Source organism: Adiantum capillus-veneris, chromosome 27, assembly GCF_014529385.1.
Source record: "Adiantum capillus-veneris isolate H3 chromosome 27, ASM1452938v2, whole genome shotgun sequence".
Lineage (NCBI taxonomy): Eukaryota > Viridiplantae > Streptophyta > Polypodiopsida > Polypodiales > Pteridaceae > Adiantum > Adiantum capillus-veneris.
In genome coordinates, this window is record NC_140957.1 from 83,591,007 (window position 1) to 83,608,628 (window position 17,622).

Sequence of the window (17,622 nt, forward strand, 5' to 3'; positions counted from 1 at the left end):
CAACACACACATGTGCGCAGAACAGATCCACCGGCTTCGTCCGGATTAAGCGGAAGTTGGAAAACCTCAGGGGCTCACAACACATGTGCACACCCTTTCAGCGAGAGCCGTGCCATATAGTGACGAGGCGGAGCTCGGTTTGACCGGTAAGTGATTTTGTCACTACTTGGGCGGGGGACAAAAATTAAACTCTAAGAGGTCTCTACGGTTATGTTCTTCTTCTTCTTCGCCTGCTCCCCCCCCCCCCCCCCCCCCCCCCCCCCCCCCCGGGGCCTCCCTCTCTCTCTCTGTCTCTCTCTCTCTCTCTCTCTCTACTCAGACGATCAACGATGCGACGATGGCACGCATTTAAGGATGAAGGAGCGCCGGCGGGCGGGGGTGGGCATTGCCGAATTGGTGCGCCTGCTTCAGGAATGCTTGCACAACAAGGATTGGGCTGGCGGCCGGACGCTGCATGCCCTTGCGCTTGTTGCTGGCTTCCATACAGCGCCCTCCGTCGCTCACCTTCTCATACGCGTCCTCTCTTCAGCCACAGATACGTTCATCGCCGCAAGCTCCATCTTCTGCACCCTCGCATGCCCCTCCCAAGAGTCTTGGCATGCCATCATTGCCGCTCATTCAAACGCAGGCCATTTGACAGCCACCCTGTATCTCTACCGCTGCATGCTCTGCAGTGGTCTGCCCCCTTCAAAGCCAATTCTCTTGCTTGCCCTCAAGGCATGTGCAACGATACCTGGTCTCATGGAAGGTCTCCTCGTACATCATAATGTCATGCACGAAGGGCTTGACCAGGATGTGTATGTCTCCAGTGCCCTTGTCTACATGTATGCAAAGAGCTCGAGCCTTATCGAAGCACGCACTCTTTTTCAGAGCATCAATGGGAAGACGCTTGTGTCTTGGAATGCGATGTTGACTGGCTATGTTCAGTCTGGAAAGGGCCATTCCGCAATCAAGCTGTTTGCAAGCATGACACATGAGCCTGATCAAGTCACATTGTCATGCATTATAAAAGCTTGTGGCATGATTGGCTCTTTAGAGCAAGGGAGACATGTACATCAACTTGCTGTAGAAAGTGCTCTAAGTGCAAATCAGTTTGTGACAAGCTCACTGGTCGACATGTATGCCAAGTGCGGAGCCTTAAATGAAGCTCACAATATATTTGCAAATCTCACAGAGCGGAATGCAGTATTGTGGAACGCTCTAATTTCATGCTACGTTTGCCATGGGCACAATGTGTCTGCAATTCAGGGTTTTATTGATATGCAGCGAGAAAAGGTAGCCCCAAACAACAATACTGTTTCAACCTTACTAAAGGCTTGTGGCAATCTAAGTTTGAGAGAGCAGGGCCACATTCTACATGCCTTGATGCTAGAAAAAGGCATAATAGTGGACGAAATCATTCTGGGCTCCCTAGTTGACATGTATGTGAACTGCGGAGACCTGAACGATGCACGACGTGTTCTCCATATTAATAAGTGCCTTGGGAAAGCATCCTGGGGTGCAATGTTAGCAGGCTGTGCACAACAACGAATGGGTCTTTTAGCTCTGCAAGTCTTTGAGGAAATGCAGTGCAAAGGCATTGTAACAGACAGTGCCATATATGCATGCGTTTTGAAAGCGGCTAGCTTCGTGGGAGCTATCGAAGAAGGGAAACTCATACATGATCAAATAATGAGGGATGGACTCGAAACAAACATGGTTGTAGGAAGCGCCCTTACTGACATGTACAACAAATGTGGGACTTTGGACAATGGACGTAAAGTATATGAAGCTTTATCGAAGCAAGATCTTGTCTCTTGGAGCACAATGTTGGCAGGGTATGTTCAACATGGCAGCTATTCTGTTGCTCTTGAGTTGTTTGAGCAACTGAAGGGAGAGAATGTAAAGCCCGATGTAGTTATGTTTTCTTCGGTCTTGAATGCATGTGGGGGACTCAATGCAGTGGAGCAAGGAAAGTGTTTGCATGATAAGGTTCTCAGAAGCGAGTTTCATTCTGATGAGTCGTTGTGGATTGTCCTTATTGGTATGTACATCAAATGTGGATACTTAGAAGAGGCAGTAAATTTATTCGAAAGGTTAGCAGTGAAGGATTCACTGGCTTGGGGTGCGATAATTATCGGACATATTCAACATGGAGATCTGCCTTTGGCTTTCAGATTCTTTTCAAGGATGCAAGATTATGGTATTGGAGCAGATGAGACTATTCTCATGTCTCTGCTAAAAACTTGTAGTAGCTCACAGGAGCTGAAATTTATGCATGAAAAGATCAGGCAAAATGGATTTGAAACGCATCTTGGTATCGGGAATAGTCTGATTGATATGTATGGGAAAACTGGGAACTTGGTGGAGGCACGTAAGATTTTCGACGGTTTGCTTCACAAAGACATTATCACTTGGAACAGCATGATTGCAGGGTATGCTGAGCATGGGTTGATCGCTCCCTTGTTGGAGCTTTATGGGAAAATGCAACAAGACTGTGTCGAGTTAGACACTTTCACATACTCATGTTTTCTAAAAGCTTGCCGCAAAATGAGAGCTATAGACCTTGGCAACTTGACTTTTGAGCATATTGTCAGAAAAGCATATGAGACTGATGTGGTAATAATGAGGAGTGCTATTGAAATGTACTCAGAGCTGGGCTCTCTTGAAGATGCAAGAAACATCTTTTATGTTGTCTCAAGTAAGTGTTCCTCCTTATCAAGCGTTATGATCGGGGTATTTGCCGAGCATAATTATATTGAACTTGCTATTCAATGCTTTGAAGATATGCAAAAACAAGGAGTGAAGCCAGATGACAGGACTTACACTAGTGTCTTAGCATCTGTCAGCCATGGAGGTGCATGGGAACAGGGCCTACACCATTTAAAATTGGGGAGCAAAGAGTCCGGTTTTGATCCCAAAATCGAGCACTTCAATTGTGCTGTAGACCTTCTCGGTCGTGCGGGCCACATTCGCGAGGCCGGAGATATATTGCAAGCAGTGCCACATTCTCCTGATGTGATTGGTTTAACATCTTTGCTAGCTGCACGCAAGTGTCATGGTGATGGTGATTCCTCTAAAACCAGGTGACGGCTCACGTTGGCATATTATAACAAAAAATTGAAAAGAAATTCTTTAAAGTTGAGACCCTTAAATGAAGGGACAATTTACAGCTAAAAAAAGGGCATTGTAAATTAAAGCCTTGAAAAGGAAGTCATGAGGTCCTTAAATGAAGCAGTACATCGACAAACTCCTCTGAGGCATGTTTCAACATGCCAAAAAGCCCTTTAAGGCGATCATACATACGAAGGTTGATCACATACCTTTTGGAAACACACTTGCATACCAATACTAGTAAATGTCAGTCACAGGTGTTTGAAAGGTATTCAATGATCAAAGATGTAACAAGAGAGCTAGATAATATTGTCTTGAGACTTGGGATGATCATTCATCACACGAGTTTATCTGAATAGAAAGAATAACAAAATTAAATTTCAACATATAAGACCTTCATTTGAGCAGAGAGGGGGCTCAAGAAAATGGGGTTCATCTCTCATTTTTAAATGAGGGGGGAGGGTTAAGTGGTATGAGACGACTTTGATGGTGGTTTTTTTGGGGTGGGGTGGGGTGGGGTGGGGCGGGGGTGGGGGTGGGGGCGCTTGGGAGATAGAGGCCTAGAGGAAATTCTCCAGGTACAGATGGTTCTTGGTTGTTTTCTCTTGACAAGGATGGCTCGTCTTTAAGGAGGAGAAGTTTTTATTGTGTGGTGAGGCTCTCATGCCTCTTGGTCTAGGCATTGGGTAGTCTTCAGTTACTCATGGTAGCGGGAAGTTTTTTTTTTTTTTTTTTTTTTTTTTTTTTGGGGGGGGGGGGGGGGGCTATTACCTCCATATTTAAAGAACATTTCCCGAAGTGGAAAGGTGCCCAATAACATATCCCCTTGGGGCGTGCACTTACAAGAAACCATCTCTATCATGTGCATTTGAACGATATTAAACAAAACCATGTGCGGGAGTAAAATGACATCTTTTTTTATTAATACCTTCTTTTGAACACTAATGAGCATACTCGCTCATCTAATTTGCCTTATACTTAATTCTTAATACTTACTGGTACATACTAACATCATCTTGATGGATACCAACTAATTAGCTCCTCAAAAACTTGTGTACAACCTACTGACTTTAAAAGAAAAGTAATTCAATATATACATACTAGAAGGAGACACTAAGAAGAATAAATCTTTTATTTTAATTTTTGCAAATCTCACACTATATTGATAAGAGAAAACCATTACATCAGCATCATACTCAACTCGAGCCACGGCCACTTACATTAAAAAAAAAAGTCTCATTCCCATAAACATCACATTGACATGGACCTGACGGTAAGAGTTACCCAATTCCACTTGTCAGAATTCTCGCTTTTTCCAATCCAATAATAGTTTTCTTACTATCATGGATAATCTCTACGTAGTTGATTACTGAGAGTTCCTAGCTAAACAGTCGATCATTCTTGGCCTTCCAAAGAAGCAAAATCTAACGACTTGAGTACATAGCAGAATCGCTTGGCTTATCATCCCTTTCCCTCTAAGGAGCAGATCATTCTTGGAAAACCCAATCTCCCAATAAGACTTGTTTGGGGTCTTCTTGGGCCCTTTAATTTGTTTCAAGCTTAATGACATTGATTAAATAGTGGAGCAATAGAAGGAAGCAATGTGGACAAAAATGTTGGGTTTGTTAGTTCCTAATTTCTAGGGGTCAAACTTGGAGTGTAGGCTTTTCGTTTTTGTTAATGGACATGAAAATTGTAAAATATTCAAAAATAAAAAATTTGGGCCTATTTTTTATTCTAAATTGTGTTGGCTGGAGGAAATGCGTCACCCTCAAAAAGTGGGTTAGCTCCAAAACGCCCCCTCATCATTAATTTGACATTCAAGTCTACTTTTTCCTCCCTCCACTCACTCCTCTCTCTGCATACTAGATCTGACCCCTCCTCTCTCTAGAACCAAAAATCTCTGTTTTCACTCTCTCTCCTATTGAAAGAGTACCTTTCTGGCCTCCTCTCTCTCCTCTACCTTCCCCTTCTTTCTCAAGCCTAGTTCTGAGTTTTGGCTCCTCTTTTGTTATGAAGAGCTTGTAATACATTCCATTTTTTCTTTCTTGGAGGCCGTCTTCTCATGCTTGCACTCATTCTCCACTCTCATCTTGGGGGTTCACATACATTTAGTAGATTCAACTATCCTAGGGGCCTTCAGTTTGCAAAGCCTTAGGGTTAGAGAGCTTCATCTTAAAAGGCTTTAGGTTTTAGGAACCTTCGACTTGCAAAGATTTAGGGGCAAAGGAGCTTCAGCTTGCACAATGCAAGAAGCTTGGATATCATGAGTCGTAGATCTCATTCAAGGGTAGACTCATTCTACTGCAACAATGAGCAAGATGGAAATAGCCATTGGTTAGCCACAACCTTTGTGAGACAACCATGTGGATGATAATGCGGCCAAGCACAAAGGGAGCCCACAAAGTCTTTCGTTGATTCATTGGATTGAAGTCCCATCATTGGAAGGGTCGTATATTGAAGATGAAGCAAGTGGGCGATGGAAGTAAGCAAGTAAAGATACAACACGTCTACAAAGCTTCTCAACTACGTATCAATTACGTCGATCACAAGCGCTTTCCTGCTAATTGTAAATATTTCTAGTGCTGTTTGTAGCAAACGCTATGCTTTCGCATGAAGTCTCTAATGAGGAATCTTGTGGGTATGGTGTTTGGCTTGTGCAGATATTTTTTCATCAACATTTATGGAATGGGAGCCTCTGGAGACGCTCTCCGAAACTTTTGAGGCTCACCACTTTGAGTTCGGCTCATTGCTATATTCCGGATGCACTTCGTCGGAGCTTGCAAAACGGTCCATCTTCTTCTTTGATGCAGAGTATGTAGTCCCAACGACAAGGAACGGCTACTACAGGACCTCGAAAAGACTTAGTCCACCAACTCTGATGGATAGTGATTGGCCAACTCCTGACTGTACCTCTATTGTATTAACCAGGTGGCGGATTGAAAATGAAATCTTCAATACAATGAAGTGCATGTATGGATCACATCGGGCAACACTAACATCTTTTATGCCTTTGCATCTTTTTGTTTTTTTGTTCAAGGTAGACGATGTTCATCGCACGCCTATCATGTGGATTGCTAAGGGTGGAATAACAATGAATGCCTTCCTTCCATCTGCTTGGGACTCAAAGATTTTTCAATACGATGGGAATACCATAAAGTGCATGGTTGTAACAGAAAAAATAATCATCCGATACCAAATTGCGAAGCAGCAAATCTCCATTATATTCCTTTACCAACGGTGAAAGCAGATGCGAGGTGAATGGGAAGCACTCGATTTGGACACCACTAATATGAAGCAAGTTGAAGTGCATGTGTGCAAGCAGGAGGAAGTGTGGGACGTAGCCGTCAATGCTAATTGGAATATGACAAATCTAAGGGAGTACTTGGCACTTAGGTTTGAGATCAAGATGGACTACGCGTTTGTAATCGGTGGCAATCATTTGCGTAAGAGAAAGGAGAGGGTCTTTCTTTGTAAGAGCATTCCCTTCCCTAGATGTATCCATATCAAGCAAGTAACTGCCGTTGCAATGTAATACTCTCATATTAACATGATACATTTTTGTCTAATTTTGTGATCTGAGAATGTCTAATTTTCAAGTTTAGAAGCGTTAAGTGACTTTAGAGTCGTGGTGGATGGTGAAGTTACGGTGTTTCACACTGTGGTGTTTGAATGGCAATACTATGCATTATAGTGTGGGCTTTCTACGGAAGAGAACATTTAAATTTTAACCATCGCTAAATTTTTGAATTTATAAAAGTGTCCTAAAATTTAATTGTCTTCTTTATAAGTGACTTGCAAGGCCCATTTTAAAGTCACTTTCTTGTTTTTGAGCTTCTCTCATCTTCTCCACTGCTTCATTGCTCTATCCATCTCCAAGCATGTGCCATTGTTCCTTGCACTCCGCCAGTAAGAATGGTTGTTACTAATCAAGCCCTCATTGACCAACTCCTTGCGCATGGCCTAGGACACATGATGGAGAAACTTAGGGATGCATGTAAAGGAGGCGTAGCCCAAAGAGGAGAAGATGTATAGCCAAGAAGAGGCTTTGTTGGCCCTCATATGTCTCCAAGGCGAGCCTCCTTTGGAAGAAGTTGACCAAGACCTAGAAGGGGAGGATGTCGAAGATGAGATCCCAGAGCTGCTCTTGCGCACTCTGCATCTAATTATAGTGGACGGTAAAGAATGTATGTTCCTTGATGACATTACCCACTCCCTTGAAATGCATCAGGAAGAAGCCCTCTGTGTTCTTGTAATATACGCTTGGATTTGTGATATAGAGAATCCCAGTCAGAAATCAAGTTTCAAGTGGAGTACTCCTCTCATCAACACGCTAGCCTTGCCAAAGGGACATAATTTCATAAATTCCCTCGTGGCGGCAGCTCTACAAACCATTAATGAGGAGAAAGGTTTCTATGAGAGCGTTCTCGAGAGTAGCTTCGCTCCCCACATGTTGGAATTGGGGTTGCAAAGAAACGCACACAGCTTGGAGAAGATGAAGGAAGCTCAAGGCACACAATAGAGAGTGTGTTACTTAGTATGCAATGGAAAGATCGATAGCCCTAGAGTGATGGGAGTATATACAGTGCACGGGGGAAAATACCTCCTAAAGAGGGGGAAAATGCCCCGGCGGTCCTAGTGTGTTCACACACATCACTACCACATGTATATGGTAACAAATCCCCCCTGGAGTGATGCGGTGAACGAGAGCTGGCACATGAGTGAAGGGAAGTGCCATGCCCTAAGGACTTCATTAGTCCACAAAAGGGAGTAAGCTCAAAGATTTGCGGAAAGCTTCAAGCTTCTCACGAGACAATGCCTTTGTGAAAAGATCTGCAAGGTTGTCCTGTGTTGGCACATAAGCCAAGCTGATCTCTCCTGTTGAGAGCCTCTCCCTGACATAGTGGTAATGCACCTCAATGTGCTTTGTGCGAGCATGAAAAAATGGGTTCCTCACAACTCCAATGCACTCTGACTGTCAGTGTAGATAGTCTTGGCAGTGTCCTGTCCAACATCCAAATGAGCCATAAGGCGTCTGATCCATACACACTCAACCGTAGCTGTGAAGACTGCCTTGTACTCAGCCTCACAACTCGAAGTGGCCACATTAGGTTGCTTCTTGCTCAACCATGATATACATGAACTGCCAAGCATGAAACAAAAACCACTTGTGGACACTCGCGTGTCAAAACAACCAGCCCAATCTGAGTCCGAAAAAGCATGTAAGTCTAGAGGCAATGATCCCCCCTTGGGATAAAACAAGCCAAGATGTAAAGTGCCACTAAGGTAGCGGAAAATCCTCTTGACAGCCTGCCAATGCTTAGACCTTGGGCTATGCATAAATCTGCTGACCTGTGAGACTGCAAATTGAATATCCGGCCTCGTGTTGCATACATAAATAGGCAGCCAACAGCAGTTTGATAAAGAGTGACATCAGTAGGATTGCCAGCATCATGTAGACTCAACTTCAAACCTCCTGGTTCCGTGGGAGTGGCAATAGGTTTGCAATCCTCAAGTCCAAACTTACATAGCAATGTCTCTATGTAACTTTTCTGACACAAGGCAATACCACCATCACACTGCTTAAACTGAATACCCAAGTAATGATGCAACAGCCCCAAATCTTTCATCTTGAAAGTAGCATTCAAATCAGCCTTAAATTCATTAATATGTCTCTCATTTGGTCTAGTGATCAGCAAATCATCGACATAAAGAACCACAATGAGAAGTACATCACCCTCACGCTTTACATACAATGTGCTTTCTGTTGGACTATTACGAAAGCCTTGTTTAACCAAATGAGTGTCAGCTTTCTCATACCAAGCACGAGGAGATTGCTTCAACCCATACAAAGCCTTCTTACATCTGCACACTTTGTCCTCTTGTCCTTTTATAACAAAACCGCGAGGCCGCGTTACATAAGCTTCTTCAAATATGTCACCATTCAAGACGAAATAGCCTATGCAGTACTGCCTGTAGTAACTACGAGCTCACCCAAAATATTTGTCGACCTGCGAGCACTGGCCGAACCTCACTGTAATCGGAAAAAGTGAGCAGGCGTGTGCTGGAGCAGCTGGCGACTAAGCCCGGGAGGAGGCAACCTGCTCTGATACCAATTGTTGGAATTAGGGTTGCACAGAAACGCACACAGCTTGGAGAAGACGAAGGAAGCTCAAGGCACACAATGGAGAGTGTGTTACTTAGTATGCAATAGAAAGTTTGATAGCCCTAGAGTGATGGGCGTATATACAATGCACAGGGGAAAAAACCTCCTAAAGAGGGAAAAAATACCCTGGCGGTCCTAGTGTGTTCACACACACCACTACCACATGTATATATGGTAACACCACAAACATCTCATGTGCTTGGAGTGCACTGATCTCGACACAATCGACATAACCAACAAGAACCTGTGCGAGAAAGATGATGCGACACGAACTAGTAAGTATGTCATTCTTCTCAATTCTCATTGTTGTTTCTTACAATCATAATCCGACCTTGTCTCCTTGTAGTCCGCTTTGGAGATGGATCCTTTTGCCTCTCATGTGGAGGGTAACTCAAAGGACGCTGCCCTATGACATTGTCTCCCATGCTTCAATGAAGAGATGATCCGGGTCATTCAAACGAGTATACGGACTATGCATCAACGAAAATGTACAAGTGTAGAGCGCTAAGCTTTGTTTTGGTCGAGTTTCCTATAGCTCTAAATGTCCACAAATGTATTTGTGTAAATAGAGAGGCAACAATCCATACTTTTGGTGAGAAAGGGGCCGGAAGCCTTTTAAGATATTGCGGCCTTTGCCTCGAGCAAGGAAGATATTGTATCACGCATTGGTGAAAAACCAGCTTTAAAGAGCTTAGGTCAAGATTCTTTCAATGAACTTGTAAAAAGACTATCATAGCCACGTGCATTAGACGTCTCAATATATCTTTGAACTTAATAAAGTTATAAGCTTGAGTGAATTTTTCTCTTGATCCATGTGCGTCATGAGAAAATTGCATACTAACATGATGTCTTCTTGTCCATCTCGATTCCCATGAGCCGTATGAACATGGAAAAATATCGAGCCGTTCCATGGCCTCGTGTGCCACGGAGCGACTTTTGGCAATTTGACTTGGTCAAACAGCCAAAAGTCACTCCATGGCACACAAGGCCACTAAATGGCTCGATATCCCACCATATGCATGACGACGAGGTTCATACAGCTCGTCGACATCGAGATGAGCACCACATGAGTTGTATTTTCTACTTGCCAAATAACACGGATCTCGCGAGCGTAGAAAGATTTGTTCTGAGCACCTTGCGGATTTGAGTCTTACAAATTGACGAGCAAGTGTTTCCGAGCTTTAAAATAATCGAGCAAATCCCTTGAGACAATCTTTACTTCTTAGAGGGAATTGCAAAAGTGCAAGAGGGTGGTTATCCATTTGATGAAAACTAAACATCACAATGAAAGAGACATTGTGCACTCAAAAAAAAAAACTCTCTCTGTTGTAGAGACATCTTTGCATACATGACAATGAAAGAAACGCTATACACTCACAAAAAAAAAAATCATATCATTTGCATACATGACAGAGAAAAGTAGGTATACAATAATATATGTGAGACTTATTGGGAGATGGAGATGCTAAAAAAATCATTACTAAGCTCTATTTGAATCAATATTCAAAGCCCCATTACAACAATGTTCAAGGTTGCTTATAAATTATTAACTTGAAGCACACTCATCGTCTATGAAGAGAAGTTTTCTTCGAGGCTTATCTTCTGGATGACCATCGTAACGTGGGTCCAATGGCATGCATCTCACCTCAATTTATTTTGGTAATGCACTTGAATGAAACAAAATACACACAAAACTTCAATTCAACAAAACAACCATGGCTCATAACATGATATGCACAAAAACCTACAAGTGACAATAGCAACATTTATCCACAAATCATACAATGCTAAGAAAGACAACAAATAGATAATGAACCTCAAATACTCACCAAGATTACCTAAACAAAAGAAATATACTATGAATGTCGTGTGGTTATTCGAGGATGGGAATCTCACAAATGATCAAAAGGGTTCCCACCACGGGTTGGTCTCCCTCATCCACCACATTTGTGGATGTGATTGCATCCTCTCTCCCTTGCTTCCTTGTTCAAAGCAAGGCCTCTAAGCAAGTGGAAACAAGTGCCTTGTCAAAATCTAGAGTTGCAAATACACGACTAGAGGCCAAACAACTTGTCAAAATAGGAGTCGTCCGACATCCAAACTCAAGACACAACCCCCTAGGACGATACAACAACTCAATAAAACATTCCATAGAAGTATGGCTCTTCTATGAAGACCCTCTCCATGGCAATCCGGAATCCATAAGGGCTCGACCTGAATTTGGCATATAGTGGCACATAGTGCTATTCATGGCACTCATCCCTAGTGCATGAAACAAGGGAGCACTCCTTGCAATGTAAAGTGACAGTGCTGGTCTGTGTCTAGGGACCAAGAGCATAATAAAAGTGTCACACTACAAGGAAGCAAAAAATAAAATTTAAAAACTGCACATTCATCCAAAGTGGGTCCCATCTGTCAACAATGTTGTCTATTTTCATGAACAAGCTAAGCCCCAGAACATTGATAAACACTTGAAAGAAAAAGAAATATTGAAAGTTTCCAAAAGTACTTTGAAACAACAATGATTACCTGTCACTAACACCTCTTCCTTTTGACATGTTTGCAGTGAAATTATAAAGGCACCTTTTTCCTTCATATAACCTTCTCTAGAAATGCAGCTTTCAAGCCAGAAACATCCGATTGAAGTCCACGTACGGGTGCATATGGAATGAGTCTACACAAAGGCACTTGAGGGAACTCAAAACAATTAAAACCCCTTGTGGTTTTGAAAATGTCCTCTCCTCTATCCATATGCAAATGACTATCATCCCCATCATCGACAGATGTCCCAACTTCAGGGGTAATATGAAATGGAACCAATTCCAAAGCTACCTCTTGTCTAGCTATTTGAGCATCTACTTCATTCATTGACCCCAAGCCAATGTATGTGCTCTCGCTGTCATCACCATGAAGATCATTGTCATTGAAGTCCTTTGCGACTAGCATAGAGCTCACTTGATCACTGCAAATAGGATTAGGAGCCACAGACCCTCTCCCGTTTTAACGAGAACATCTCCCATTTGCAGGATTACACACAAGTTTTCAAGCAAGAAATAAATAACCCCTTATATCACTAAACTGCAAATGACTTTCACCCAATCAATGAGTCCAAACTTGTATCTGTTTGAGTTAAAGACAAGTAAATGAGAACCTTCTTTTAAAAAAATACCTTGAGGTAAGGTCGCACACACATATAAACCATGTCCCTCTAAATTCCCTAATGCCACCAAATGAGTCACACCTTAATGATAAACAAAGCATTGAATTTTCTCGAGCATCAATTTATAGAAAACCATACCGTGCTTACAGTGCACAAGAGTAAAAACTTAAATTCTCAAAATGCTAATTCTCATGATCATGAACTAAGCAAGAATAATATTAATTGATTTAAACTACCTCTTTTTAGTACAAAATCGTATCCAATGCCACCATTTAAATCTTAATATATCATCTTACTATAAACTGTGAGTTAGCATAATAATGCATGAAACTTCAGTAATATTAACTCAGTTAATATCACAACCTCATACCACCCACCCACACACCAATAAGTGTCTCATATGTTGGAAACATTGGAGGAGTATTGGAATTAGACAAACCTTCCATAGAGTAAATCAATAAGATAATGTAATTTAAAGAAGCAAAACAAAAAAACATGAAAAAAAGAGGCCTTGGCTTGCCCTTGGTGCCCGACGGCCGTGGAAACTCTTCCACGCCGGTGTGGAACAATTTCGACAGTCGTTCGACACCAAGGCCAAGCCAGGGCCGCTTTCTTTTTTCGACAATCGTATCCCCTACTGGCAGGTTCTCCCTTTTATTCATTTAATACTTAGATTCCTCCACAAAATCTTTGGTCCCAGCTTAGTCAATCCGATAGGATCCAAAAGCGTCCAGAGCATTCGAACCTGGCTCCCTACCGAGTAACAACCATTTTGCAGCTGGTGTAGACCACCCCACCTCCGTGAAGTCGTTCATGCATTCCTCAATTTTGATTACATTAAAAAAAACTTTGCTCGTCAACGACAGACCCATCGACCTCCGCTCCCACTTGGTCCCCATCTTCGCCCACTGCTTTGAGTTTAGCGCCACCTTCGTTGCAATCTTTGCCTCCGGCTCTCCCTCCCACCCCTCCATTCCTTTTTTTCGTGCTTCGATGGCGGTGTGGCATCATTTTTTATTCGGCTCTGTATTTGTTTTTTGAAAATGGGACCTACGAGACGGGCGGCCACAGTCAGAGAGAGGGGGCACGAGGGCCTGCCACAATGAATGAGAGAGAGAGAGAGAGAGAGAGAGAGAGAGAGAGAGAGAGAGAGAGAGAGAGAGAGAGAGAGAGAGAGAGAGAGAGAGAGAGGGGGGGGGGGGGGGGGGGGGGGCACACGTCCTCAACCAGTCACCTTCTAGAACCACAAGAGGGACAGTTCTTGCCAATAATAGAAAAGAGAGAGAGAGAGAGAGAGAGAGAGAGAGAGAGAGAGAATCTATTGCGCGCATCTTCGATTTTCTATTTGTTTACAGTGGTGCAGACATTAATCGACATGATATAGTTCTTTTCATCAATGGCAGACCCTATCTTGTACCACACATTGAATTCAAAGTAAGTGGCCGCTTTTATCCTTTGATTACCCTTTTTAAGAAAGAAGATTGGCTCTTACATTTCACATAAAAAAGTGCTCTCTTAAATCTCCACTCTTCTCCTATTGTAGTCCATAAAAATTTTGAAGAATCTTGCGAAACATGTCTCACAAATGTAACTTAGATCCTCAACATATATTTGGCCAATGAATGATGCATAAACAACCTCATTTTGGTGAACAAAGATTTGATTAGCATGTACAACCCTGTTGTGCCAAAATGTTTAGTAAGTAGCATTACGTTTAGGAAATTTTCCACCTTTATATCCTAGGTGTTTTCCTTTGAATATGATTTAATTGAAATGATGGAAGAACTGGCAACTTCCCTCCCTGCATAATTCACATTAAGGCATTTGTGAACGAAAAATAAGGAAATGTATGTTTCGAGCTTGTTGCTACACATGGAATGTACATATCTCGTGGTAAAGTTTGATTTTTATGCTCATATAAAACAAGAAAAGCGACAAAAAAAAACTTACTAGCATGGCTTCTACTACAGAACATGCCGAGATGGTTGAGTTGTTTCCTCAAGAGAAGATCATGCTAACACTCAAGAAACAACTATCGAAGAATGACTAGTATTTCTCGAAGAAACCCCGAGAACATTATTGGATAAAATGGAGGATTACCAAAAATTGAATGTCACAGACCCAGCAATGTAATAAAGCGAGCAAAAAAAAGGGAGCAAACTAAGAGTAAAGGCTCAAAAATGAGTTCATTTCAACAATTGAATATTCCAAAAATAATCCATTTTGTTTCTATATTATTATTCCCCAACTTCTCCAACATGCATTTCTTCATTGATAAAGTGTTAAGAAAACTATACCAAAATTAAGAAAGTCCTCAATGGTTAATTATTAGGGATATAACACAAATAGCAGTTATTTGCATCACATTAAATACAATGCTAAGATTTTAAAAGAAGCCAAAAAGAAACACCTTGAAGCATAATTTGAACTTTCACTAATTACAAAACAAATTCTGATATGCAAAATGAATACAAGGCAAACTTTTCAGCGGATACTGCTTTCGACATACTATACAATAGATCGCGTAAAGAAAAACCCCATAACCAGGTTTACATAGCTAGCCAAAATGAAATCTTGTCTGCACCATTTATGTGATGTTTCTTCTCCCTTTCAATGCTTGAAACAAATCAACCTTACTGAACGAAGCGTGTTGCATATAAGTATGAACCACATCACTCAATCCAAGCACAACAATGTAGATATAGTACATATGTTTGCAAGGAATATATGTTTACAATCGTATCCCCTATTGGGAAGATGATAAATAAAATCAAAAATTACAAAGATCCCCCCTTTTATTCCCTCGTTTCTCCACCCAATCTCGCCTCCTCCCCCTCTCCACCTTACCTGCATGTCCCCCCCCCCCACCCAAGTGGCGCCTAGGCTTCGTCAACAACCTTTGCCTTAGCCCTCCCTGGCTTTGTCAAGAGCCCCTGCCGTCTCTCTCGCCAGCAACTCCCTCCTCCATGATAGCTACGCCCTGTCTTCGTCTTGTGGAGGACCATTCTTGCTCAATATGCTCTTGAAGCTTTTTGGAAAAACGATTGGTGCTTGATTCTAGAAAACAGCTCAACTTCAAAAGGGTTGGGGGCACACAACAGGGAGTACAAAGATAAGAGTGAGAGAGGGATACCCTGCATGCGCAGAGAGAGAGAGAGAGAGAGAGAGAGAGAGAGAGAGAGAGAGAGAGAGAGAGAGCTGAGAGAAGCTTCATGTTCGTGAAGGAGAAAGAAGCTTTGGAGGCTTCTAGACTCCACCAAGTTTTGCTCGGTTGGCATGAGAGAACCACGTATGGGGCAGATATGGAGAGAGAGTCCATGCAATGTTTGTGTGTGTGTGTGTGTGTGTGTGTGTGTGTGTGTGTGTGTGTGTGAGAGAGAGAGAGAGAGAGAGAGAGAGAGAGAGAGAGAGAGAGAGAGAGAGTGAGCATCTCCGCTTGATTCCCTTTTTTTCCTATTTTTCCCCAGCCGGTACCTCCTACCCTCTTAGGCATTAAGATAAAATGAAAAGCTTATCTTACATAAGGCAGGAGAAACTTCATGAAGAATTGGCCATTTAATATAAATCCCATCGCACCAAAACATAAAGAATTCAAAGTTCTGCCCAGTCCGGCGCGGACTGGTTGCAGAAGCAAACCATATAATGTTGCAAGATGTGGGAAAGTCGCAAGAGCAGGAGGTGGAGCCTTTTAAATTTGACATACCTAGACGAGAGGCGATGATCTGGGGACAAGGACTAGCGGCAACAGTCATAGATGGTTGGTATTTGTTGATCTTCAGCTTGGTTTGAGGCTGCCTAAGCCTATGGATGACGGGGTTGACAGGGTGGCAACAATGCAGGTAATCAGTTCCAAGCAAGGCCAGCCAAGGCAGATAAAGGATTGCCTGTGATGCTTCGTGGTGGCCAGGGACAAGAGACAGGTAGCAGCTTCAAGCGGGCAACATCTCACAGAGGAGGGTGGCCACATAAAGAAAAAACAAGTAGGTTCAACCAGGTTGGTGATCAGGAGGGGTGAAAACTGGTTGAGCCTAGTTCACCCCTAGTTCACCCCCAGTTCACCCACCCCTAGTTCACCCCTAGTTCACTGTGTGATCCGATGGCGGAGATTAAAGCCGCCTTGCCCCCCAAATTTGGGCCCTAGATCCCCTTTGGCCCGGAGCCGTGCCATATAGTGACGAGGGTATATCCCTACAATTGTTAAAATTCTCGAAGGCAACGCGGAAAGGCAAAGGGGAGTGGACCCGGGGGGGGGGGGGGGGTTGGCAATAGGCGCGCTCACAAGGACAACGAGAAGCAAGAGGCCGTCTATTTTTTTAATACTTGTGTAGCCATGCGAAACAAGAGACCTGACTGCGTCAAGATGGCTAGCAAGAGCGTCTCATCTGCAATCGGGAGAGGCGATAGTTCAAACGTCTGCAGTGGATGGAAATTTTGACTCATCCGGCTTACTGTGAGTAAAGTAGAGGCAAGGAATCAAGAAAGATTCTCGCTAATAAACATAGAGTTACCAAATAATATGTGACTATGATCTTTGAAAAGAAATGAATTAGTGGGAATCTACGCAAGATTTTGTTTTTGATGAAAGAAATTGAAAAATTGCTTAGTCAGAGAGCAAGATTCTCTCTCTCTCTCTCTCTCTCTCTCTCTCCCTTTTTTGTCTATCTTTTTGCATGCGTAGGGACACACACATGAATTTCCCTGCATGTTCGCATGCAATTTTCTGTATGATTGCTCTCTCTATCTCTTTGCACATGACAACTGTCTCTCTCTCTCTCTCTCTCTCTCTCTCTCTCTCTCTCTCTCTCTCTCTCTCTCTCTCTCTCTCTCTCTCTCTCTCTCTCTCTCTCTCTCTGTGTGCCTCCGCATGTAGGCAGGCTAGCATGCAAATAGGTTGGGAGATATCTCTCTCAAGTCTCTTCTCTTCTGCTGGCACTTGGTGGGATGCAGATTGATAAAGAGAGCGAGAGAGCAAGATAAGTAGATACAAATTGTCATTGGAGGAGCTGTAGCAAATTACGTCACACATTGAGGAGTCCTCTTTTGCAAGGGAAAGCCGGAAGGTGGAGGGAGAGAAGCATGTAGGCAGGATGGTGAGTGGCAAGGGAGGGGGGAGACACTAGCGAGTTTGGAGGAGCATAGGCGGAAGCGGACTAGAGAGAATCTTCTAAGAAATATATTTCTTTTTTAAATTGTCTGAGCAGTA

The 17,622-nt window shown here is 42.8% G+C and overlaps 1 protein-coding gene across 1 annotated transcript; it reads left to right on the plus strand.

Moving 5' to 3' along the window:
• The first annotated feature begins 271 nt into the window (after window positions 1-271).
• On the plus strand, window positions 272-3,470 carry LOC147422289 (pentatricopeptide repeat-containing protein At2g39620-like). Its single transcript, XM_086503659.1, has one exon. It carries the CDS (start codon window positions 355-357, stop codon window positions 3,067-3,069), a length of 2,715 nt encoding a protein of 904 aa, XP_086359785.1. The 5' UTR covers window positions 272-354; the 3' UTR covers window positions 3,070-3,470.
• Window positions 3,471-17,622: the final 14,152 nt, after the last annotated feature.

Excerpts from the sequence above, each read along its gene's own strand:
- LOC147422289 (XM_086503659.1), top strand. The coding sequence starts at position 355 with ATGAAGGAGCGCCGGCGGGCGGGGGTGGGCATTGCCGAATTGGTGCGC.